This window comes from Melospiza melodia, chromosome 26 (genome assembly GCF_035770615.1).
Source record: "Melospiza melodia melodia isolate bMelMel2 chromosome 26, bMelMel2.pri, whole genome shotgun sequence".
Lineage (NCBI taxonomy): Eukaryota > Metazoa > Chordata > Aves > Passeriformes > Passerellidae > Melospiza > Melospiza melodia.
Window position 1 is genome coordinate 4,951,662 of NC_086219.1, and position 26,215 is coordinate 4,977,876.

Consider the following 26,215-nt stretch of genomic DNA (forward strand, 5'->3'; position numbering starts at 1 on the left):
ACCGAGCCCCGGCCCCGCCGTGCCCGGGGAGCTGTGGCGGCGCCGGGACCCCGCGGGGCAGCGGGACCGGCCCACGCCCGCTCCTCCCGCCCGCCGGGGGGCGCTGCTGCCGCCCCCGCCACGGCGTCATCCGCAGGCGCTGCCGCCGCCGCTTCCCGCGCTGGGCGCCGTGAGGGGCGGCGGGCCCGGTACGGAGCGGGAACAGCGGGAGCGGGACAGCGGGGCGGAGAGCAGCACCGGGCGGACACGGGGACACGCGGGGGAAGGTGGCCGTGCTGAGGCGGGGTGCTGGGCGGCAGCGGAGCCGCGCGAGGAGCCCCGTTTCGGGAGGGAGCAGCGGCGGACGGGCGGTTGCCAGGCTCGGTTCCCAGGCTGAGGAAAGGCGGTGCCGTGCGGTGGGTGAGACCGGGGCGCTGTCTCCGTCCGCCCTCCTTTCTGCTAGTGCGGTTGAGACAGCGGAGTGCGTGAGGGAGCGGCGGTGACGGGAGCCCGGGTGAGGGGAGCCCGGGCTCGGCAGCGATAGTGACCGGAGCCCGGGCCCGGGAGCGTCCGGGCTGCCCGGTCAGCCTGTGCGCGCTGCTCTGGGCTGGTGCGGAGCTCCCGTGATAGGCACGGGGAGGGCGCTGGGTTATACTTACATGATATTCCCCATCCCCGGAATGTCCAGGGTTGGATGGAGTTGGTACCAGCCTGGGATATGGAGGGTGGCCCTGCCGCTGGCAGGGTTTGAAAACCGCCAATCACTTGGTTTTTAAAATTTTAAAAGTTTAATAGTAATAAAATGGGTATAAAAATAGTAATATAATTAGAGTAATGAAAAGTTGGACAATTAGGATTTAGGATGATATGAGATAATAGGAACAAAGTGTTATGGACAGTCCAGGTAACTTTTTTCTGGGCAAAATAAGCCCGAAAAAGGACCCACGTTAACAGAGGATTAACCCTTAAAAGCAACAGCCTGTTGCATATTCATACACCTCACACATGATGCAGAAATTCCATTCAAACACAGGATTCTGTCTGGGCAGTGTCAGCTTCTTCCTTTGAATCCTGACAGCATCTTCAGGGCTGAATGAGGCAGGAAGAAGTTTGTTTCTTCTGATAAGGGAGCAATAAATTCTCTTTCTCTGAAAGATTTAGGTGTCCTGTGGCTGAACCTCTAAAAACACAGATTGTTTATGATACTCTGTAGATCTTTTGTACTAATTTGAGAGGCACTGTGGCTGGGGTGCCAGAGAGATTCTTATCTTAATTGTATTTAGTGTAGCAGATCACTAATATTCCAGCAAGTCCTTGTATATAGGGGTATAACTGTGTTTTAAAAACTGGGGCTGAAAGTAGCTCCCTATTTTGTGCAGGTTGAACCAATTCTTTGTAGGTCTGAAAACATTTTATTGCAGCTGAAACAGCTTGAAAATGAATGTCTATAGAGCTTATTGGAACATCTGTGCTTTGTCAAAAGTCTTTGTAGAACAGTTGAGTTACTGGTGGAGCCAGAGTGCTCCAGAGGCATTTAAAGATCTCTGCAGTTCATGAATGGTGCTGCTGTTAGTGGTTACAATTTGTTGGCTTGCAGAGACAAAATAATTAAACAAAATAAAGTTTCTAATAGATAATTATGTACACAATGTGACATAAGTTATGTAAGGCATGGAGTCAGCTCCTATGCAGGGAAAGCTGTTGGGAAGCTGAGCTTCAGCATCTGCTGTTTGATTGTCAGTTTGTCACAACAATGTGCTGCCCTTTGTTGCTCACAAATTTCAGAATCCCAGCCCAAGGGATGCAGTCACAGCCCAAGCCTGTGAGAGTTCAAGGAGCAGCTGAATGATGCTCTAAATCACATAGTTTAGTTTTTGGTGGTCCTGTGAGGAGCAGGGAGTTGAACTCCATGATCCTTATAGGTGCCTTCCAACCTGAGGAATTCCATAATCCTGTGTCACAAAGTTGACTTAATTGTGCAGCTCTGCAGGGTTTGGGTTCCTTGGAACTGGAGAGAGAAACTCAGAAGTTGTTGATGGTGTGTCAGTGGAAGATGTAGCCCCAAGCTTGGACAAGCAATGGTTGGTGGTGGTGTTAGAATAAACCCAAAACCCCAAGAAGTACTTGTGTTACAGTATGAGATAGGGCTTAGAAAAGGCAAGTACTATGAAGCTTTAAAAGAACAATGTTTCTTGTGTTACTAAAAAGTATTTGTCTGAACATTCCTGTATCCCAGAAAGGGAGACTGAAAACCCCAGGAATTAAATTATGGATAGTTTCTCATCCTGAGCTGGGAGCACTGGTTTTTTGCACTGCTGGTAATCCCTGAGGATGTGCTGGGTTTGTAGGGTTTAGCTCCATGATCTGACTAGATGAACAACACAGGAGCCAGAGGATAACCATTCCTTTTGTGCTTATTTCCAGGGTCTGGGGAAGATGACCACTCTCACACGGCAGGACCTTAACTTTGGGCAAGGTAATGCGTTGTACCAAGCTGCATCTGGTGTCCTCGTGAGGCTCCTCTTGGGTACTGAGCTTGGGAGAGTGTTGTAGGATTGCTCTGTCCCTAAATTTTCTGCAGCTGAGAGGAGGCAGATGAAATTTATGCAGAAAAAAATAACCTGTAAAAAAGGTCCCCTGAGTCTCTGGTATTGCTCTACTTTCCCACACCCTATTCCAGCATCCTTTACTTCTGTTTTTTCAGTTGTTGCAGATGTTCTTTCAGAATTCCTGGAAGTGGCTGTTCACCTCATCTTGTATGTCAGAGAAGTTTACCCTATCGGGATCTTTCAGAAGAGGAAAAAATACAATGTACCTGTCCAGGTAGGAGATTTTCCTGGAAGGTGACAGCCACGTGGACAAGCAAAATAGCAAGGATCAATCAACACTCAGCACAAAAAACTTACACTTTGCAAAGTGATTGTTTAATGCATTTATTTTTGAGGAGAGCTTAGTTTCTGTCATAAGAGAGGACATAAAAAGTGCTCATGGGACAAGCAGGTCATAGATAACAGTAGTGAAGGCTGCCCCAGCTCTGTGCAGTGAGGTGACAGGATGATGTTCACTAGGAATTAGGGGTGGTTGGAATCTGCTATTCCCAACAAGCTGTTCTGGGTATCCATTCCAGGTACACAACAGCTGCATGGGTGCAGTGATCTGCCCCAGCTGGTTAACCCTTCCCTGAAAGAATTGCTGATTTGAATGGGCAACTCAGCATTTTCCAGCACTATTTGGAGCATGACTTGAGTTCCTTGTACACACTGGTGCTTCTGTTTAAATCTTGCATTTTAGCATTGTCCTGGCTCATGTCCAACACAGCTCTGACTCTTCCTGTGTTTGCTGCAGATGTCCTGCCACCCTGAGCTGAACCAGTACATCCAGGACACACTGCACTGTGTGAAGCCTCTGCTGGAGAAGGTGAGCTCAGACTGGGGATCTGGCCAAAAGTACTGCAAGTGGATTTAATAGAAAGTGAGAGAACATAAATATTATCTTAACTGCAACATTTGTTTACAAATTTACCATACACAATATACCAGCTGATAAAAGTTCCTAACAAAACTAAAAACGTCATAACTTTCCTGACAAGACCCTGCCTTGTCTCATATAGCACACAAGGACACTTGTCTGTATATTTCCAGTTATATTACCCAGCATTCTGCTTTACAATCCATCTGAGTTTAAGCACCTGTTGTGGCAGAAGAGTTTGAATGCTTTGCTGAGAACCAGGAAGCAAAGGTAGGCCTGCACTCCAGGTTTTGTGAGAGAAGAGTGTGACCAGTGAAACATTCCAGGAGGCTGCTGGCAGGTTTTGTATGCCTTGCTCTACAGAAAATTTTAATGCACATGCAGAAAATAGAATTAGGTCTGTTCTAAATTGGGGTTGTACAAAGCTGCTCTGTTTGGACAATGGTCTTAACTCCATCAGTGTCAATCAGGCTGTGCATTTCCTCCTTTGTTCCAAAACAGGACCTAGAGGAACATACAATTTAGCACACTTCATCTCCCTCAGCCTTAGCCACAAGCTGGCAGCTTAACACCCAGCAAGAAATGGCTTTGCAAAAGCATTTTTTTTTTCTGATTGCTAAGAATAATCTGAAGTCAGGTTTTGGATAAGGGCTTGTGCTGAGCCCAAACAACTGAGTGTACTCCACTGCATCAAAGAATGTAAAGCACACTGTGGGCAGCAGACAGCTCGTATTGAGGGATTTTTCTGTCTTGGTTCTTGCAGAACGATGTGGAGAAAGTCGTGGTTGTAATTCTGGATAAAGAGCACCACCCCGTGGAGAGATTTGTCTTTGAGATCACCCAGCCCCCTCTTCTTTCCATTAGGTGAGCTTTCCACTCCTGTTTGCCCCTGGCATCCAACACCCAGCCCTGGGAGACATTCTGGGAGCAACTTCAGGCCTTTGCTGCATGCCAGTAACAAGTTCTGTCTCCTCCACAGTTCTGAGTCCCTGCTGTCCCACGTGGAGCAGTTACTGCGTGCCTTCATCCTGAAAATCAGCGTGTGTGATGCTGTGCTGGACAACAACCCCCCAGGTAAATGTCACCTGGATGCAGACAGCCTCATGCCTGGCATTGCTTGGCTTGGCTGATCCTCTGGGAGCTGTGCCCTGAGCTGGAACCTGACACTTCCCCTTAGGTTGCACCTTCACAGTTCTGGTTCACACACGGGAGGCAGCCACACGCAACATGGAAAAGATCCAGGTGATAAAGGTGAGTGACATTGTGTGTGAGAAGCTGCACAGCAAAGACTGGGCACTGCAGAGTTTTTGGCATCTTTAAGGTTAAGGCTGAGAGATATTTTGAACGTGTAGGTTGGTGTCACATGAGGCACATCATAACTGTACTTGAAATGAGGTGAAATTGTAAATGCTGGTGAGCTGACAACACATTTTCCACACACAGCCACCACTGCAGACAACTTCAATTGAAATAGATTGTAACAATACAGCTTCAAGTCTTGAAATAGATTGTAACAATGCTCACTGTCCAGTGCTTGCTCAGACACTTAGAAATACTCAGGCATGTAGAATAAGTGCTTTAATTAAATCAAGCAGAAAAGCAGCCCTCACCCACCATCCACTTTTGTCTAGAGGGCAAGAAAGACTAAGGTTAAAGTAATGAGTAGGTTTGGGGGCACAAATACACTGTATCTTGCACTTTCTAAAGGAAGATTATTTTCAAAGAATCTTTGCTTAGACACAGGGAAACTTTTTTCCTGAGTCAAGTTATTTTAGCTGTCCTAAGGCACAACAAATAAAGCTAGCAAAGTATAAAATTGTTTCAAAATGAAAGTCTGTTCTGCACTGCTTAGTAATGGAAACTTGTGGTGTGGTAGACCCACCTTTAGACTTGCAGGGCAGGATGGAAACCCATGCCCTAAGCATTCTGGAGTTGCAGTTAAATCTTGGTGTAATGAAGTGGGCATGGTAGCTCAGGACAGCAGAGAGTGTACCTTTTAAAGAAGTGAGATGTCACCTTTGCAGTAAATGCAGTGGGTTCACCTCACAGTTTGATGCTGTAATTGAAGACAATTATGCTGAGCATCAGGGACAAGCGTGTAAATGTTAAGTTTTGTTGTTGGGGAAGGTTTGAATTACCTGTTCCTTCCCTCAGCCGCTCTTGTCCCTCTTTCAACTTCAGTGCTGAGGAGGAGCTCCCCTTCCAGCACTGCTGGGTTCTGCCAGTGACACCTCCTTGTGTTCCTGCCCCCAGGATTTCCCCTGGATCCTCGCTGACGAGCAGGACGTGCACATGCACGACCCCCGGCTCATTCCCCTGAAAACCATGACATCTGACATCTTAAAGGTGAGCAGGGCATGCTGGCCAAGAGGTGCTGAACCTGCTGTGGTTCTGAACTGTGAGTGCTCTGACATCAGCTCTGCAGTTTTCTGTAGTGTAACAACTTTAAAACATACTGCTGAGCTGTAGCTTAGTCTTGCAGATGTCTGGGCCAGTAATCAAAGCAGGGCAAGACTCCTCATAGTAAAATAGGAAACCTGGTTATGGGGGAAGGTATGAGCACTTACTATTCAGCCTGTTGCAGGCTTTTTTTTCCCATTCACCCACCTGTGTACCAACAGGACTGTTCCTTATTTCTCTTTCCAGATGCAGCTCTACGTAGAAGAGCGAGCTCACAAAGGCACCTGATTTCAAATCTTCCTTGCCTTCAAGCTTCATCTGATCTTCCAGTGGAGTAAGATCTGTCACAAACTGTATCTTGATAACCATCTCTTCAGCTGGCCTTCTGGGTGAATGTAGAGCAGCTGCTGCCTCTTTATTTCAAGTGCTCTTACCACTGTATAAAGAACTGACTTGGAATGGGGAGCCAGAGCCTGCTCCCATCTTGACTTGTGTGAGAGCACAGGTGTTGATACAGTGCATCCCTGGGGAGTCAGTGCTTTATTACCAGTCCAGTTCTCACCTGGAAAGGGCAGCTCCATTGCACACAGGCAGTGACAGACAGCTAGGAGCTGTCACACAGTCCACGAGAGCAACACTTGTGCTAAGGGGGAGTGAGGCCTTATGTAGTGTCTGTCCACTGTGACCATCCCAAGCAGTCTTCAATAAATACCAAGTTTTACCCCAGTTGAACTGGGCTGAGTTCTGTCAAAACCAGTCTCCCTTCTTCAGCAAAGAAGTATTTTTATTTTCTTTTCTGGCCTGTATGTGGACTCTGTCAGTTCCTATGAAAGGCTGTACAACCTCGGTCTCTCCCCTCTCACTCAGAGGTGGCATTAGCAATGTGGAATTTGTCTGTCCAGCAAGGACACCTGCCAAGTATCCTATTCCTAACTGAGAATAAGCAAGGAAAGCACTTATAATGCTGCACCTGTCAGAGGAGATGGAACATGTTCTTTACATCAGCTCTGGGTATATAAGGGTGGGAGACACAGTTCAAACAAGCTGAGCTTGTCTGTCAGAGAATTTAGTATGCTAGCCTGTCCAGCACCTCCTGCTTCCTCCAAGCAACAAGTGTAGGAACATTATAGATAAGTCTGGACACTGCTTTAACATTTTATATTGGGTTACACTGCTCAGTATAAACCAAAGGTGATGTGGGAAAAGCCCAGCACAATCAAAAGGCACTTGTGTTGTTAGGCAGCTGCCTGAAGGGACTTCTTACCTCCTCTTTCTCTACCTGTTTATTCAAACACCAAGCAACTGTTTTGGATCATTTTGATCATACACACTTAGAGAAAGGGTAAGGAATTCACTACCAGTGACACAGCACTTAGGGACAAGGGGTGACAATTTCCTGATGCTATGAAAGGTCTAATGCAGGTCATAAATCTTAACACTGAAACAGGAGAGAAAATACCATACAAGACAAGCTGTGGCAGAGTCCTTGTAGATACCATTTATAATCTGAAATTAAGCATTTTAGCCTTATCTTTCCTATATTCCATAAACATGAAAGTGTCTTTAAGTCTCTGTGTGTTAGCATAATAATGTATTAACTAGAAAAGATAGATCTCATATTTAATTGTCCCAGTTCTTCTCTGGAAGGGCACCAGTAACTGGAGTAGCATCCATGGTAGAAGAGAATGGAAGATGAAGACAGAACACCCTCCCAAAAGGCTGGGCCTGCTGAATTCTACTGTGAATATGAGCTGCAAGACAAAGCTAGGACACACCCAGACAGAACAGGCAGACAGTGCACCTGAGGCCACTTGGTTCCAGTCCTGAGGTAAAAGCAAACCCTTCCAGAGTGCCTCACAGCGAGCTGGGGGGCCCAATGGTGATGCTGCTGTTTGTCACACGCACCCCATACCAGCCTGCCCAGTACTGGGTGTCCTGGCCTCCGTGCTGGAACCAGATGTGACGAACTCCTGCTGGGTAATTCTGGAAGGTGTGGGAAATCTGCACAGAAAAGAGAATTCCTCTTAATTTGCCTCAATAAATCAGCGTTCACCTAGGAGCTCAGAAAACTACAGTGTGCGAGTCTTAGAGTGAGCTCTTCCTGAGCCTAGATAGCTTTCATTGAAACCCTGTTTTTTTTGGGGAGGAGGGGGTGGCAGGAGGAGGAAAGAAGCTTTTCTCACTCAGTCTTCTCCCCAGAATCCTATCTGTGCTAAGCTAACTAAGCTATCCCATCTATAAAAGATAAACCTTAATTTCAGAGCACTGACATTGTGCCAGTGTCAAACTGTAACACTAACATTAAGCTTGATTTTTAAGTGCATCTATAAGACATCTAATGCAGAATGTACAGCAAATCAAACCAGGTAAACACCTGTAACAGTTTAAGAAAAGTTAAGTCTGCAATACTTGGCTATTTTTAAATAGCAGTTTTTTGATCAAAAAAAGCCCTGAAATCCGCTCTTGTTATTTAGTTATTTAGACAGAATCTTACATAAAACCAAGAAACAATTAAAAGACTGCATTAAAACAACACAGAAGCCCACAGGATACTCTATAGAAAATGCTGGGCACCTAAAAATATTAGCTGTCTCATTCAGGACACCACTGCTTCTTCAGCATCATCAACAGCAAGAGCAGAGGAGGCTGAAGAGCAGAGAAAGTCCACTGGCACTTTTGGCCAAGTAAGACTTGCAACACACCAGTGTCACAAGACTGCAGTAAAGCTCCTGCCACCCTGGCTGCTGCTCACCTCTCTCCACTGGGCATCACTCCACTGCTCAATGACCACTGGCTCAGGATGGAATTCCTGCAGGCAGATCCAGTCCTTGGAGAGCAGCCTCACGGTGAGCTCGTAGCGGCACCCGCAGTCAAACCTGGCAGCGTACCTGGAGGGGCAGGAGGAATCAAGGAGCAGGGCTGTATACACAGCATTCAGTGGCCTTTATTTTTCAAAAGCAGTCTCCAAGGGGATCCCTGTCTGCAGAGGAAAAGGAGTAAAGGAGTGTCATCCCCATAGCTATAGAGAAGTCGTGGAAGTTACAGCTATCCCACCCTTCACAGGACTGCCACCGTGTAGTCCATGAAGTAAATTTAGGTTTAGCTTCTTCTTCACTTAATAACTCCCAAAGAATAAAGAACTGATTTTATGGCATGAAAAGCTCCAGAAGCCTAGCTTACCTCTAGACCAATGCTAGAAATTCTAATTTTCAGTGCTTCCACTCACCAGTCCTTGACTGTAATTTCAGGCCGTATCTCATCCATCAGCTGATTCCAGTAGCCTTCTTTATCCAGGGTAATGATTTGAGACTTGAAGCATGGCCTAAAACAGACACAGAAATACTCCCAGTTCTACAGAACACTTCTCTCTTGCTGTCCTTTCCCTGACAGCTTTAATACCCACCCAGATCCTGAAGGCCCACAAAGCTGACCTGGCTAAACCCTGCTTTATCCATAACCTGACAAGAAAATGAACTGAATTAGCTTCACCCCAAGATAAAAAGAATAGTTACCTACAAGCTGGATTAAGAGGAGTCTCTGTATTGATGTACTGGTAACAGGAAACCAGTGCCTGGTGCTTGTAAAAGCTGTTGATCCTCCTCTGGTGACAGCTTTTATTACAAGTTGTTTGTGTGACACACCCACCACTCCTGAAGCTTACAGAGCTTTGACCTTGTCATGTAAGTACAGTTGACTGAGTTTCTCAATCAATCTTTCTCTACCACCTTTGGGAGAGGAGAAGCAGGGATCCCATGTGGATTATCCTAACTATAAAAATTACAGGAAGTTCCTGCTAGGCAGAGAAATTTAGCACCTGCTGTGATCAAATCTCTCAGCAGGACCCACCTCTTTAGAATAATTGGTATAAAGGGTTTATGAAGCTTTTTCCTTTTCCCACAGGTGATCTAAGGTTCAGGACCTGCCACCAGCCTTCTAAGCATGGTGCCTTTTCAGGCAGGTGGGAGGAAGCAGGTTTCCCAGTTCCACATTACTGGAATCCAGTTCTTACCCATATGAAGTGACAAAGTATTTTTGTACTCTGGGGTCTGACATATGACTTCCATGAGCTCCAGGCAGATCCTCAATTTTCCACTTATCTCCTTCATTGGCATCAATTGTCCAGTGCTGGAAGTTCTCTAAAAACACAGGTGTCCAAGGTGAGGGTTAGGACCTCACTTCAGCTAACAGCAGCATCTCAGCTTTTGTTAGAACCAGCAACAGGAGAATACTTGAAAGCTACTTGATGTTTTCAAATTCACTGTATTTTTCCTACAGCTCTAAGTGACTCCTGTCATTATGGTGCCATTACTTTTTTGTGGCTGTCAGCATCCAGGACAGCAGGCAGCAGATTTCTGACCTCATCAGAAAATCAGCAGCAGCAATAAAGTAGGAATACTGTAGTTATATTAGTCAAGTCTGGTCACAAAAGTTCTCCAGCTGCCCAAATGTTTAATCCCAATCCCTGATCGTTTCACTACCACATTGTACTTGCAGTGCAAATTAATTGTCACTGCCTGTTGTACTGGGGTCTTATGACTTCAGATTTTTCTGGCTAAAACCACAAAGTATTGGTAAATACATATCTACAGCAGTTTTACTGCAGGAGCTGAGCTATAAATCTGACCTAGCAGAGCTACACCCAATAGCTGGACAGTCCCACAGCACAAGCAGAAGTTGAGGCATGACTCATTCAGACTGCTCAGAAACTCTTAGTCCTTTATTATAAATAACGAAACCAACCTTCAGCACGAGGGTTTTTGAGTAAGTTTTTCTTCATGTGGCAGAGCATATAGAAGATCTTCCAGTCCGAGATGCTCCTGTCATAGCTCTGACGATAAAACCCGTCGCGCTGGCACTTGCGCTTCCACAGCGTGTTCAGGTCCACCACGTAGCGCCACTGCGAGCACACCAGGCGGCAGGTGCGGAGCAGCTCCCGGGCGGGCAGCAGCGACAGCAGCTCCACCAGCACGTCCTCGGGCAGGTCCCCGATGCTGGTCATGGCAGGCCGCGGCCCGCGGGAGGGCGAGGGCAGATCCGCGGCGCGACGGGCCGAGCTGCCGGAGGGGAAGGCAGTTTCCTCTCGTGAGTAACAGCACCGCGGAGAGCCCGCCCGGCCCCCGGCCCGCTCCCGCCGCCGCCCCCGGGCCCGCTCCCCGGCGCTCGGTCCCACCTGGCTCCGCCCATCGGCGCCTCCGGACGCGGATGTGCGGGGCCAGGGGGCGGGGCCGCGCTTGGGCGGGGCCGCTTTAGGGCGGAGCTGCTTTGGGGCGGGGCTGCTTTGGGGCGGGGCTGCTTTGGGGCGGGGCTGCTTTGGGGCGGGGCTGCTTTAGGGCAGAGCCGCTTTGGGGCGGGGCTGCTTTAGGGCGGAGCTGCGTTTGGGAGGGGCTGCTTTAGGGCAGAGCTGCTTTGGGGCGGGGCCGCTTTAGGGCGGAGCTGCGTTTGGGAGGGGCTGCTTTAGGGCAGAGCTGCTTTGGGGCGGAGCTGCTTTAGGGCAGACCTGCTTTGGGGCGGGGCTGCCTTCGGGCGGAGCTGCGTTTGGGCGGAGCTGCTTTGGGGCGGGGCTGCTTTGGGGCGGGGCTGCTTTAGGGCAAAGCCGCTTTGGGGCGGGGCCGCTTTGGGACGGGGCCGCTTTGGGACGGGGCTGCTTTAGGGCAAAGCTGCTTTAGGGCAGAGCCGCTTTGGGGCGGGGCCGCCGCCTTGGGGCGGGGCGGAACCACGTTTGGGCGGAACAGGGCGGGGCCGCGGGGCAGGTCCCGGTTCTCTCTGACCGGTCCCATTCTCTCTGCCCAGTCCCGGTTCTCTCTAACCGGTCCCGGTTCTCTCTGACCAGACCCGGGCAGAACAGGGCGGGGCCGCGTCCTGGTTCTCTCTGCCCGGTCCCATTCTCTCTACCCAGTCCCGGTTCTCTCTGACCGGCGCCCCAGCCCCGTGAGCCGCGCTCGGTGTAGCCCAGCTCGGAGCGGCCCCTGCGGTTCAGGTAAGAGCGCTCGGTGTCCCCCCTGAGCCTCCGCGGGTTTCCCGGGCTGGGGAAAGAGGAGGGACACGCCAGTGCCCCGAACTCATCAGGGGATGCGCGGTGCCCGGAGCGTGTCCGTAATGTAAAGTCTTGCCGGTTTGGGTGCTTAGCTGGGGTGGAAAAGGAAAAGAAAAAAGGAAAAAGGAAAATAAAAAAGGAAAGGATAGGAAAAAGGAAAGGAAAAAGAAAAGGAAAGGTAAGGAAAAAGGAAAGAAAAGGCACCTCTGTCTCTTTCCTGAGTGCGGGAGGAAGCCTGGCTAGCAGCGCTCTATCAGCACGCAGGGAGCAGGAGGGGCTTCTGAAATTCCTGTACGAGATGAAACCAGCACGATCCCTCCCGCCTGCTTCTAAAAAATTACGTTTTGGCCGTCGGGACTGTGGTTGAGGGTTGGAAGTGTGGGGAGAATAAGAAATCACTAATGCTGTCCGGGAGTTTTAAATTACAGTTTGCCCCTGCTGGGTGCAGTGCAGATAGAGGACACATCTGAACGTCTAGATGTAGGATGCTGCTACAGCAGTGGCTTCCAGTTTCTTCCCTTCCTTGCCAGGTTTGGCACTGCTGTATTTTGTTTAGCTGCATGCCAGGGTATTTCACCTCTGTTCTTAGTGCTCTCCCAGTTTAATGAGTCATTCCTGAGGAGTTTGGCTGCATCCATGCAGTTTGCTGCAATCTCAGCCGTTTCCCAGCACCAGGACTCAGCTGACATCAAAGCAGTGTCACAGTGCATGCCTCACAGATGCCATGGGCTCTGAATCTGCACACTCATCTTGCCACAGTCCTGCAGCACCTGCACCTGGGCCTCAGGGCAGCAGAGAGCTGCTTGGAGTTCAGCATTAGCACATGGAGTTAGAGCAAACACTTCTGACTTTATTCCTCCAATAATGAGGCCATAGACATTAGAATATTAGAGAATATCAGCTGAGTTATTTTCAGTTATGCTCAGACCTTTACTTTATACAGGCTCCTGATTAAGTGCCAGTACTCTGAGGGAAAAGAATGTCAGATATAGAATGAACCACTGCAAAGGTGGCTGGCAAGAAGCTTAACACTGATATTTGAGTACTGCTTTGCAGCACTTGTTATCAGGGATGTTCTTAAAGGCAGAACAAGCACCCCTGTGCCTTCCTCTGCAGAGGAAATTATTACTAGGAAGCTGATTTTTGCAGCAACAGAGATTCTGGAAGGACTGATTCCAGCCTGGAAATGAACAAACTCAGTGGTCAAATACATACATTTTGTGGGCAGATTTAATTCAAGGCTTTTACTTAGAATAAACAAATAGTAATCTGCTTCAGGCTATTAACGTAATGAGGAACAGGAGACCTTGAGGCTAGGAATCAAAAATCCTACTTTCAAATAACTGTGGTGGTGTTTGCAGGGCTCCCAGGATGAGGGAAGAAATGAGAATCTTCACTCCATATTTCAGAAGGCTGATTTATTATTTTATCATATATATGATATTAAAAGAAATGATATATTAAAACTATACTAAAGAATAGAAGAAAGGATTTCATCTGAAGGCTAGCTAAGAATAAAGAAGAATGAACAACAAAAGCTCGTGACTCTCAGAGAGTCTGAGCCAGCTGACTGTGATTGGCCATTAATTAGAAACAACCAGCATGAACCAATCAAAGATGCACCTGTTGCATCCCACAGCAGCAGATAGTTATCGTTTTTCTTTTCCTCTAAGGCTTCTCAGCTTCTCAGGAGAAAAATCCTAACGAAAGTATTTTTTATAAAATATGTCTGTGACAGATAACATATTCATTTTCCCTTTTTTTCCACTGCATCAGTGTCTGGCATTGCTGAGCGTGGGAAACCCTCACCCTTGCTTTCCACCCTGTCTCAGACAGCTGTGCCCAGCTGCCCCAGGGATGGAGTCCCTCCCTGAGGCAGTCCTGGTCCGGATCCTGGCCTCCCTCCCCGCCGTGGAGCTGGTGCTGGTGTGCCGCCTGGTCTGCTGCCAGTGGAGGAACCTGGTGGATGGAGCTGCCCTGTGGATCCTGAAGTGTCAGCAGGAAGGCCTCACCAGAGCAGAGTCAGATGTGGAGAACTGGCAAAGCTTCTACTTCCTCAGTAAGAAAAGGAGGAATCTCATCAAGAACCCATGTGGCGAAGGTGAGGGACATCACGAGCTCCAAGGTGTCAGAGAGGTGACCAGTCACTGAGAATTGTGTTTATTTAGTCTTTGAAAATAGATCTTGGTTGCTGTCAGGTTGCAGAATTTTCTCCCTGCCAAGAGTCAAGTCACTCAATCTGTGCAGCCAAATCATTTAATGAGCACAAAGGCCCTTGATAATCAGCCCTTGAGAGACATCACAACGAGCTTCAAGGTGTTAGAGAGATGACCAGTCCCTGAGAATTGTGTGTGTCTAGTCTTTGAAAATATATCTTAGTTCCTGTCAGGTTGCAGAATTTTCTCCTTGCCAAGAGTCAAGTCACTCAATCTGTGCAGCCAAGTCATTTAATGAGCACAAAACCCCTTGATAATCAGCCTTTGCAAAGGGCTTTTACATAACATTCACTTTATCTAACCTCTGCAAGGATCTAAATCATGTTTGAGACACAGAGATGTCCTTTGTAGAAACCATCCAACACAGCAATGGCTGTGGCATTTGTTTCTCCATTGCTCCTTGCCAAGCCATGACAGGAGAGATGAAGCCTTTCCCAGCTCAGGGGTGAGTCTGCCCTCAGCTCACCAAGCCCTTCAGGCTTCTCTCCTTGGAGCAGCTCAGATCAATCATGTTTTTTCCCTCCTCACCTCAGCCCATGTTAGAGACTGGGCACACACCCCATGTGCCATCATTCTGAATCTGTGACCTTAACTTGCCAGGGCTATAAGCTGCATGGCAATAAACAGCAGTAACCAAACCTCACAACCCAAGCAGCAACAATTTCACACATCACAGACCAAAGCAGCACCAACACAGCTTCCCTGTTTTGTTTACAAGTGGCCTTCTGCAAGCTTTTCCAGCATCCAGGTTTGCCTTTTGAAAACCCTGATGTTTAAGGACTTACTGCTTCAGAAAATACCACTTAGTGCTTTAGAAAACCTGGAAACAAAGCAATCAGCATCTGTCCCTAGAGTCCTTGTGTGCTGTGACACTATTCAGAATACCTAAATTCTTTCCCTGGAGTACTTTCTTAGACCCACACATACACAGCCACTTTTTGGGAATGTTAAAGTTAGGTGTGATTAGTCAAACTAAAGGTTTTTGCCTGACCTCTATTTAACAAACATCTCCATAGTCTACATATAAAATCAGTGCTGTGTCTAATATCAAACTTTCACAAGCCAGAGGAAGGTTCCAGTGGCAGATGGTCAAGTTCCCCACATCCACAGGACTCATCCAAGTCTCTTTTCTGCCATTTGCAGAAGGCTTGGAGCACTGGGGAGAGGTAGAGAACGGAGGTGATGGCTGGAAAATTGAAGAGCTCCCAGGGGACTTTGGAAAAGAATTTCCTAGTGAAGAAGTCCATAAATACTTTGTCACATCTTATGAGTAAGGCTGCTTTCTTCTCTCCCTCAGGAAGGGGGGCATTTTTGGTTCTCCCAGGAGGGAATGTGACCCCAATTGGCATCTTGTGTTTCAGGTGGTGCCGAAAGGCTCAGGTGATTGACCTTAGGGCTGAGGGCTACTGGGAAGAGCTGATGGATACAAGCCAGCCTAAAATCATGGTAAGAGACTGGTAAGTATTGAGGAAGGCTCTGAGGACAGGCAGAGGGTTAAGAAAGATAAGGAAGAGAGGGAGGGCATAGACTATCTATCCATCTAAATCTATAAAAAAAAAATATAAAAAAGAGATAAAAAATATTACAAATATTTAAAAATATAAAAATATATATATTATATATAAAGGTATAAAATATATATAAAACTATACATAAAATATATATAAAACTATACATAAAATATATATAAAACTATACATAAAATATATAAAACTGTATAAAATAGATATGAAAACATAAATACACATAAATATATAACTATATTATATATATGTAAAATTATATAAATATATATAAATTATATATAAAATTATATAAATGAATAAATACATAAATCTATGAATATAAAAATTATAAAAATATAAAATAGTTAAAATATTAAAAATACATTTTATATATATAAAATAGATATAAAACTATATTAAAATATATAAAACGGTATATAAAATAGATATAAAAATATAAAAATATAAATACACATAAATATATAACTACAGTATATATATGTAAAATTATATAAGTATATAAATTATATAAATAAATATTATATATATAAATCTATACATAGAAAAATTATTAAAAATATATTAAAATAGATTAAAATACTTAAAAATAAAAAATACATTTTATATATAAATATATAAAATATAAATATATATTAGAATACATAAAACTATATGTAAAATAGATATAAAATATTAAAATATAAATATACATAAATACATAACTATATTATATATGTAAAATTATATAAATGTATATATAATATATATATAAATTATATAAAAATTATATAAATAAATATATATATTTGGCCATAAAACCTCAGCTCCCAGGACACTGGATGTGGGACAGGGGCTCAGAGGCAGCTCCCACAGGCTTTAAACTGTTGGAGCACATGAACTCCCAAGCTCAGGTTCCTGTGGTCAGTGAGGGGAGGTGGTGGCCTGGGCTCAGAACCATTGCAGATTTCCATCTCAAAGCAAGGCTGCAGTAACCTGGTGAGCGTGGTGGAGCCTTTGCAGAGCTCTTACAGGTAATGCCAACACCTTGGGCTCTCCCTGCAGGTATGCAGGACGTAGTGATGCTGGCTGCCTCTATGAGCTGTGTGTGAAGCTGCTCTCTGAGAATGAGGATGTGCTGGCTGAGTACAAAAGTGACACTGTCACCATCCCAGAGGGAAATGATGGCAGCTGGACTGAGGTGAGTTACAGGTATGGGCTCAGCAGGTGGCACCCCACCTACATGAATCAGGAATATTTTAAAGCAGAATTTTCCAAGGGGAGGAGAAGGCTCTGTCATGTGTTCTCTGGGGCCATGACCCTGTGATTGGAAAAGGAAAAGGGAGGTTGCTTTACAGGAAACTTGCTGAGTCACCACTAGCAGGTGTAAGGTGCAGGAGACGTCACAGAATCAGCAGACTGGAAGAGACCTTCAAGATCATTGAGTCCAACCTGTTCCCTGACTCCTCAACTAAACCCTGGCACCCAGTGCCACATCCAGGCTTTGTTAAACACACCCAGGGATGGGGACTCGACCACCTCCCCAGGCAGCCATTCCACAACTTTATTGCTATTTCCATGAAAAACTTTTTCCTAACATCCAACCTAAATTTCCATTGAAGCAGCTTGGGGCTGTGTCCTCTGGTTCTGTCTCTGTCTGGAGACAGAGCCCAGCCCCAGCTGAGCACAGGCACCTTTCAGGAGCTGTGCAGAGTGACAAGGTCACCCCTGAGTCTCCTTTTCTCCAGGCTGAGCACCCCCAGCTCCCTCAGTGGTTCCTCACAGGGTTTGTGTTCCCAGACCTCTCCAGTCTGGATGTGATCGAGCATCTCAATGTCTTTCCTAAACTGGGGGGCCAGAACTGGACACACAATGTCCAACTGGGAGTGAACAATGGGATCAAAGCTTCTCCCACTGTAAATACCCCCACTGTTACCCAGGTCTGCCTGTGCCCAGTGGGGCTGAGGGCTCTGTGCACTGAACAATGATCAGTTTGTGGTGGTCTGACACTTCCTAACAACCATTTTGCCCCTTGTCCCACAGATCTCTCACATGTTCTGCAGCTACGGGCCCGGGGTGCGCTTTGTGCGCTTTGAGCACGGCGGGCAGGACACGCTGTTCTGGCAGGGCTGGTACGGCGCCCGCGTCACCGGCAGCAGCGTGACCCTGGAGCCATAGCCCTGCTCAGCAGGACCTGCACGCTGCAGTTCACCTCCCTCAGGGCATCCATCCCCCTGCCTTTGGATGGTTTCTGCATGGTGCTGCTGCTGGCTGTAGAGCGTTCGGCCTTCCTGCATAGGAATGTGTGTGCAAGGTGCCAGGAGCCACCACCTCAAGAGGGCTGTGCAAAAATGTGCATGAATTTGGGAATGCACCTCACCACTTGCACTGGTGTTCTCTGTCAGACAGGAGATAACCTAAAAACCCTGCAGATCTCTGTTAGTCTCTAATGCCTAGCACCCAGCCTGAGTCATCTCTCCTACCTGCTCCCCTGACTTGGGCACTCCTTAACTTGAAGGGATTCCTTAAGTATATTTTCTGGAAGTTAGAGTGGAAAGAAAAGAATCAAGAAAACCACATACCCTGTGTCTCAAAACATACCAGGGAAACCCAGAGTCCTGTGCTCAGCTGTTTCCATGACCTGCAGTGAGAACCTTGGCTTCTTCCATTTATAAAAAGATAACATTGTTTGCCACAGAGGGGCTCTAGCTTGGCTGTCAATACTGTTAGTTTAATTTTTAGTGATAATGCAAAGCAAGAGAGGTTGAATCCTTTTCTCTTACACTGTTCCCAGCATCTTTTTATCAAGGGAAGTGTTGGGAAGAGAAACATGTCTGATGTCCAGCCCTGGGGCTTCATTTGGCTCCCTCAGAGACATGGCATCTGAGAGTAATTGCTGGTGGACAGAGAAAGAGATTACAACAATTTAGAGTACTGGGTTAGAAAAAATTTGAAATAGGGTCCAGAAACAAATGAAAATAAACTCATTTAGCCCTTCCTGGTCATCTAGTGTGACTCTGCTGGCAGGACACAGACAGCTCTTGGCCTCGTTCCACCTCTGCTGGCCATGTCTGCAAGAAAACACATCTGCCTCTGCCCTGTGCTTGCTGACAAGACAGCACTCCAGCCTCCCACTTGAGCTTCTTGACAACCCTCAGGGCTGCGTGCCCCATCCTGAACAGACCCCTAAGCTTTCCTGAACCAAGACTGTCCCTGCTAGGGTCACTATAAGACACAAAATAAAACTACGCGCACACTGGAATCTCCAGGGTAAAAAGAAGGGTGTTTAATTTCTGACTCCAACATTTATAGATTTTCAAAAGTGTGACAGTGGATTGGAGGATGACAGGGCCACCTCTCTAATGACAATGGGCAAACCAACAGTGCATCAAATTTCTCCTCCTTCAGAAAAGAATGCAAAACAATAATTATCTACAGAAAAGTGTGTGAGAAAGTTCGTTACAAAAATGTAAATGTCAGAAGGCTTAGAAGAACTTAGAAGAACAGGGTGACACTGCTAGTTATTCCACTCAGAAGAGCATCCCCTAACAGAGCTGGTGTTGCCTAAAGAAAGTATATTTTTGTGTCCATGTGTCTGCCTTCCCTCCCTGGGCTGCCATTTAAGTGCCCTTTACACAAGTAGCGGCTGCTGCTGCCTGCGGGCAAAGGAAGGAGCTCCCACCTGGACCCTGTGCATGCTGCATCCTCAGGCTTTCTGCACAGCTGCTCCTGGGTGCCACACACACCTCAGAGTCCAGGCAAACACAATAAAGTGACACAATTCTGTGTGGATTTCCTCTTTTGTCTGGGTATTTGTCCCCTGTGCTCAAGCATCTGTTTTCTGACTATGTGGAGCATGTCAGCCAGTTCTCTGCTAAAGCAGGAGTCATTGTGTGTAATTCCATGGTGTCCCTGAAAGAGGAATGTGCTCTGTTTCCCAGCACCCTGCACCCATGGGAAGCATTTAGTGGGCAGTGTAACAGCAAGCACAAATGCATTTCAAACATAGTGGGAATTCATTGAAGGTACAGGAAGGCTTCTGCAGAGCCCAGCCCTGCTTCACACCTCCCAGGTCATTTGTCACTAGCTCTGCTGTGAGTTCAACATCAGTTCTGACCCAGGAGGCACCAGAATCTGCTCAGAATGTAATTATTTCCCTTCCCTTACCCCTGCACACACTGCCACGCAGTGCTGCTTTACCCACCCTTAGCCTTTAGTGCAGCTTTTATAGAATACAGAAAGGATACTTACAGAATGCTGAAAAGACAATAATGAAAACTTGTGACTCTTTCCAGAGTCCCCACTGATTGGCCAAAGAGTGAAAACGACTCCCAGCAGAATCCAATGAAATAATCACCTGTGGGTAAACAATCTCCAAACACATTCCACATGAGCACAACACAGGAGAAGCAAATGAGATAAGAATTGTTTCCCTTTTCTCTGAGGCTTCTCAGCTTCCCAAGAGAAAAATCCTGGGTTGAAGGGATTTTTCAGAGAATGTGAATGCCACACTGGGAACACACTTTGGAATTACAGAGAGAACAGCTACAGTGAGTTCAGCTGGGAAGTCTCACAGACCCTGGTGAGCACAAGGATTGCTCGGAGAGCTAAGCTCCTCACACAGCAGTGTGTGAAGCAAAGGTTCACAGACAATATATTGTTTTGCATTCTTTTCTGGAGGAGGAGAAATTTGATGGACTGTTGGTTTGTCCAGTGCCATTGGAGAGGTGGCACTGTCACCCTCCAATCCACTGTCACTTTTGGAAATCTATAAATGTTGGAGTCAGAAATTAAAGAGTCCTTTTTTGCCTTGAAAAGAGCAGTATTTTGTTATTTCGTGTCCTATAGTGACAAGGGAGAGCCCCTTGAAATCTGAAACAGACACAGAGAGGCTGCAGGAGACAGAGCAGGATGACCCAGGAGTTCTTTCTGATTAGAAAAAAAAAAAAAAAAACTAGCGGCAAATATAACATGAAATCAGTAGAATGAATATGTATGAACCTATTGTGAAATTGCATGCATATGGATTAGAGAGGAAGATTAAAAAGGATCTGGAGTTCCCAGAGGTACACATGTCATTTAAGGGGACCAATCCTTTAAATGCATCCGGCGCCGTAATAAGCACACCGGCTTTACAAATTTCACAAAAGTTGTGAAATCTTCTGCAAATCACTCCTCAAGCTGGGTCCCTGGGTGGTGACAGCAGAGGGCACTCGGGCTGCAGGCAGGAGCCACTGCTGGCTCTCTCCATGCCGAGCCACACACAAGAGATGTAATTAATCACACTGCTCTGGATGCTGCGTTTGGGTCTGCTCCTGAGCCCTGCACCTTGTTTTTTCTGGCTGCAGCTGAGTGTGAATGTTTTCTTCTCATTCTCTTGCAGTGCCTGCTGGCCTGGTTTGCAGTGCAGCCTTTGCTGCACAGACCCTAATGCTTATCCCTGCCATGCAGGACACCTGTACACATTTTGGAAGGATTGCTGCCTCTTGGGCAGCAGACACAACACACCTCTATTGGATGCAGGCAGCCTTTTAAACTGCAATGAGTAATCAGAGCAGTGAAAGCTGCCTGGACATAAACCAAGGCCTTTCAAATTCAAGTGGAAGCAGCACAAGTTGCTCAACACTATCCTAGAGCACTGAAGTATCACTCAAATTAGTAATGTGCCTTTCCTTGCAGAGTATATTCTAACCTTAATGCAGTCCACAAGAGTCTTGTCACTGTCATATTTTCTGAAAAATCCCTTTGCCAGGATTTTTCTCCTGGGAAGCTGAGAAGCCTCAGAGAAAAGGAAAACAATTCTTATCTCATTTGCTTCTCCTGTGTTGTGCTCATGTGGAATGTGTTTGGAGATTGTTTACCCACAGGTGATTGTTCCATTGGATTCTGCTGTGAATTATTTTGAATTATTGGCCAATCGGGGCCAAGCTGTGTCGGGAGTCTGGAAAGAGTCACGAGTTTTCATTATTATCTTTTAGCCTTCTGTAAGTATCCTTTCTGTATTCTTTAGTATAGTATTCTTTAATATAGTATTCTTTAATATATTATAGTATCATAGAATAATAAATCAGCCTTCTGAGAGCATGGAGTCAGATTCATCATTCCTCCCTTCACTGGGGCACCCCACAAATACAACAGGGCTGCAGGGCTGTCTGTGTCTCACCATGCCCAGGTTCTCCCATCCCCTCTGCATGCAGAGCTCTGCAGCCCTGCCCAGGCAGCCAGGAGTCCCAGATCCATCACCCATGCCCTTGGCTGACCTCCCCTGCAGGCACTCAGAGCAACTCATCTGCAGCTGGATCTGTGCAGAGCCATTAAGCACAGTGCAATCAGTGCTCCCAGAGAGGCTGCAATAAAGCCACAAGAGCTCTCTTTGGGCTGATGGATGCTGGGGAAACACATCTCACTGCAGCAGGAGCAGGGGCTTGTTGCAATAGGTCTCAAAATAGAACAACACGCACACTGGAATCTCCAAGGTAAAAAAGGGAAGTTTATTTCTTGACCTTGATATACATAGAATTCCAAAAGTGACCTTGGATTGGAGGATGAAATTGCCTGGTGTGTTGTTGGGGTCCCCAGGACGAGGTGGGAGATGAGAATTTGACTCCACATTCTCAGAAGGCTGATTTCTATTCTATTCTATTCTATTCTATTCTATTCTATTCTATTCTATTCTATTCTATTCTTTTCTATATTAAAACTATACTAAACTACAGAGAAAGGATTCAGACAGAAGGCTAGAAAAGAATAAATAACAAAAACTCGTGACTGACTCAGAGTCTGACACAGCTGGACTGGGATTGGTCATTAAGTAAAAACAATTCACATGTTAGGATAAACAATTCTCCAAATCTCATTCTAAAGTAGCACAACAGGGAGAAGCTGAAGCTTCTCAGCTTCCCAGGAGAAAAAATCCTGGCAAAGGGATTTTTCATAAAATATGGTGACAATTGCCATCCCTCCAATGACACTGGTCAAACCAACAGTCCATCAAATTTCTCCTCCTCCAGAAAAGGATGCAAAACCAATCATTATTTACATAAAAGTGTGTGAGAACTCCATTACAAAAATGTAGACATCAGAAGGCTTAGAAGAACAGGGTGACATTGGCTGGGCACTGAGAGGGAGAGGAAAAAGCTTTGGCAGAGACATTCCTCCCACAGAGCACACTACAGATGTACCATGCTCAGAAGCATTGAAATGCACTGGGATATCTATATCTATATCTATATCTATATCTATATCTATATCTATATCTATATCTATATCTATATCTATATCTATATCTATATCTATATCTATATCTAATCTATATATCTATATATCTATATATCTATATATCTATATATATCATCTATCTATACCTATACCTATGCAATCTATATCTATATCTATCTATATAATCTTATCTATATCTATATATCTATATCTATGTATATCTGTATCTATAACATCTAGATCTATAAATCTATATCTATTTAATCTATATATCTATATCTATACATATCTATCTATATCTATAACATCTATATCTATGTCTATATAATCTATATCTATAACATCTATATCTATCTATAAATCTATATCTATATAATATATCTATATCTATATCTATATCTATATCTATATCTATATCTATATCTATCTATATATCAATATCTATCTATATCTATGTCTATAAATCTATATCTCTATATATCTATATAATCTATATCTATCTATCTATCTATCTATATTTATATATAATCTATATCTATCTATATCTCAATATTGATATCTATATAATATATCTATATCTATATCTATATCATCTATATCTATATCATCTATATCTATATCTATCTCCAGGTTTCCCTGAGCATGAAGATTTTTTTTAAGAGCTGAGAGTAGAGAAAGGATGGTATCAGAGCTCTGCTCCTTGCAATCCTTGCAGAAGGTCCTGAAGTCAAGCAGTGATATTTCTACCTCACCACACAAAATGCAGCTCCTCTTGTTAATATTGACACACCAAGCACTGCAAAATGAAGCAGATAAAATCCTGATCCAGATATGAGTAATGACTTTGCATTTTGCTTGAAAATTAAACCTAATCTTGTGTTGTCTGTGCTATACAAGGAGGAATAATGAAACAGATTAAGATGAGATCTTGCTCACTCTTGCTGAACAAAAGCCAATTAATTGTCAGCAGGATTATCGTGGAGCCTTTCTTCTCTCAGACAAATACAATCAGACAGGGTCTCTGTGCTGGTGCAGGAGATTGGTTTATTGGTAACTCTGCCTGGACAGATGAAAACACCACAAAGACTCAGTTACCCACACAGACACTTGTTGGGGTCTCTAGCTGCTCAGAGTGACCCCAAGAAAAGTTCCAAAGTCTCTTTTCCCAGCCCGGCACTTGAAGGAGTCAGAGCTCTTCATTTCTCGGTCTCAAGGTTGTTTATTGTATCTTATCTGTAAAATTCTTTCTCCTGCCCTGCTGAGGTCCATCCAGCAGGACAGTTCCAGCACTCTGCCTGACTCCAGGGCAGTGTTATGTGTTTATACTAAAAACTACACATGCAATATTTACAATTAATTCCCAGTACCTATCATCTATGTTAGACAGTGAGCTCCTACTCTAAACCAATCTGTCAGTGCCACCATCACAGCAGAAGACAGAGGCCAAGAAGAAGGAGAAAGGCTGGACATGCCCAGTTCCCTCCATCTTGCCCCCTGAACCCCCATACCAGAAACCCTAAAATCTACTTTTCCACCCTGTGATAACTGCACTAATATTCTCCTTAAACTGTTGTGGCTTGCAGATCTTCATCTAAGGTTGGTAATTTGCTCCATGGGTCATGATCAAACCCACAGGCATCCTGGGCTCTGTGCCAGGGTCTCTGAGCCCCCTGGCAGGGGTCCTGGCCGTCCTGGACAGACAGAGGGATGCTCTGGGTTCCCACAGGCATTCCCTCCTTGCTTTTCCCCAGCCTCTCCTGCTGACTTGCACACAGGAGATGCTTTGGAACCAGCACACAAACTTCCAACTCTACAACCTAAGCTTGCCTGCTCCAAGTCCCCTTCTCCTGTCTAACTCAGATCCCTTCCCACCTGTACACCTCTCCTGACACAGATCTGTCCAGTCTTTTTTCAAAGTTTTCTGTCTAGAAAGGCTTTACCCTTGCAAATCCTTTGTCACACTCCTCCACCGTGCTGAGATGTTTCCTCTCTCACCCAAAATCCCCGCTGCAGTCTTTCTGCTATTTGCCTGCTCCACAGCAGAACCATCTTCCACCTGTCTGCCATGATGACAAGCAGAGAAGTAATTCCTGCCTCCCCTCATCTGCCATTTTTCCAATATAAACCAGAAATCTGTGAAAAGGCAAGGACTGTGGGAAAAGTTTCTAATATCACTGCTCTCCCAGAAAAACGAGGGAAGACTCAGCACAAGGATTGAAAAGGCTTCAGCACTGCAAGGAGCATCACTTGGGGGTCATTAATGCACATTCACCACTGCATGGGAGCCCTAAGACATCAGTGGGGTGTGGGACACAAGGAAAGGTGCAGCAGGTGTGGCATTTCACAAAAATAGTTGGCATGGAAAAACAAATCCTGGTTTTAGCTGAGAAGATTCAAAGTAGGAAGAGAAACCAACACCAGCACACCTGGAAAAAGGAGAACAACACTGCCCCACTCCTATGGCAGAGTGAAGCTAAAACATCAAAAATCCCCTTTTTCTGACAGTGCTAAGAGCTCCACGCAGCTCATTAGGGAAGGAGCCTGCAACAGCTAGAATGAGAGTCATGGAGAGAATTTGTGAACAATCTACTTGGAGAAAACACTTCCTACTTTCGCACCAGGTTAAAATAAAAAAGTAAAATTAAACCCCACCAAAGCCTGCAGCGCCAGCACTGACAGACAAAAATGGCTTAACAGAAAAAACATGGGCAGGGAAAGTGATTTTCTTTGCCTGCATTGCCAGGGGAATTAAATCTTGTTTTTTTTTCCCTGTCACCAGCAAGTGGAATAATCCAATATATTAAAGTTAATGTGCTTCTTGTATTTATTGCTGTGTATTTGACCTAACAGAATTTTATTCCTACATCAAGAATAAAACCATTCCGGAAGGCAAACTGCAAAGCTCTAGATCAATTACTCCCTTCTCCAACAGCTGAAAAGTGAGTTATTTCTTGTTAGAGAGGGGAAAAAAAAGGTAGGAAATAATAATAAAAACAAAACCTCTTTTTCCCTGTGCAGCAAGTTCTGCACTGCAGAGATGTTGAAGTTCAGCAATATTGAGTTTGGTTTTGTTAGGAAAATTAACTCACAAACACCAGAGGTTTGTGTCCAAAAAGGAGACAGAGGAGTCCTTTGGCTTTATTCCAATAAAGGGAGAGGCCATGGGGCATTCCCCTGGGATCTCTCCAATTTTTGGAGGATGCAGCCTCCTTTTTATCCCAATTTCCCAGCCACATTTCCCTTCTCTCTTTCTCCATTTCTGAGGTACTTGAGAGGTTCAGACTTCCCAGAATGCCTGATCCCAAAGATTTCCCTCTAATGTACAACCCTCCCTTTTCATTTTTAATTCTTATGGAATTCAGGGGTTTTTCTTCCCCATTGTGTCGCTGTAGGACACG

The 26,215-nt window shown here is 45.4% G+C and overlaps 3 protein-coding genes across 6 annotated transcripts; 2 read left to right on the forward strand and 1 right to left on the reverse strand.

Annotated features, from left to right (window-relative positions):
- The first annotated feature begins 138 nt into the window (after positions 1-138).
- Positions 139-6,573, forward strand: MAD2L2 (mitotic arrest deficient 2 like 2). 2 transcript variants are annotated; one of them, XM_063177073.1, is made up of 9 exons: positions 139-188; positions 2,404-2,455; positions 2,684-2,802; positions 3,325-3,396; positions 4,211-4,311; positions 4,427-4,521; positions 4,625-4,698; positions 5,701-5,793; positions 6,094-6,573. In XM_063177073.1, exons 2-9 carry the CDS (start codon positions 2,416-2,418, stop codon positions 6,133-6,135), a joined length of 636 nt encoding a protein of 211 aa, XP_063033143.1. In that variant the 5' UTR covers positions 139-188; positions 2,404-2,415; the 3' UTR covers positions 6,136-6,573. The 2 variants fall into 2 exon arrangements, with proteins under 2 accessions (XP_063033143.1, XP_063033144.1); XM_063177074.1 differs by lacking the exon at positions 139-188 and adding an exon at positions 283-395.
- LOC134429753 (F-box only protein 44-like) lies at positions 2,897-11,070 on the reverse strand. The gene is made up of 7 exons (XM_063177068.1): positions 11,018-11,070; positions 10,588-10,901; positions 9,857-9,983; positions 9,074-9,169; positions 8,600-8,735; positions 6,055-7,848; positions 2,897-3,428 (listed from the first exon to the last, which is right to left on the reverse strand). Exons 1-6 carry the CDS (start codon positions 11,029-11,031, stop codon positions 7,702-7,704), a joined length of 834 nt encoding a protein of 277 aa, XP_063033138.1. The 5' UTR covers positions 11,032-11,070; the 3' UTR covers positions 2,897-3,428; positions 6,055-7,701.
- A 507-nt stretch (positions 11,071-11,577) lies between these two features.
- FBXO2 (F-box protein 2) lies at positions 11,578-25,667 on the forward strand. 3 transcript variants are annotated; one of them, XM_063177071.1, is made up of 6 exons: positions 11,578-11,824; positions 13,714-13,982; positions 15,241-15,367; positions 15,459-15,554; positions 16,665-16,800; positions 23,448-25,667. In XM_063177071.1, the coding sequence occupies exons 2-6, from the start codon at positions 13,739-13,741 to the stop codon at positions 23,481-23,483; spliced, it is 639 nt and encodes a 212-aa protein (XP_063033141.1). In that variant the 5' UTR covers positions 11,578-11,824; positions 13,714-13,738; the 3' UTR covers positions 23,484-25,667. The 3 variants fall into 3 exon arrangements, with proteins under 3 accessions (XP_063033141.1, XP_063033140.1, XP_063033139.1); XM_063177070.1 differs by lacking the exon at positions 23,448-25,667 and adding an exon at positions 17,643-19,391 and having other exon boundaries at positions 13,658-13,982; XM_063177069.1 differs by lacking the exon at positions 23,448-25,667 and adding an exon at positions 17,643-19,391.
- Positions 25,668-26,215: the final 548 nt, after the last annotated feature.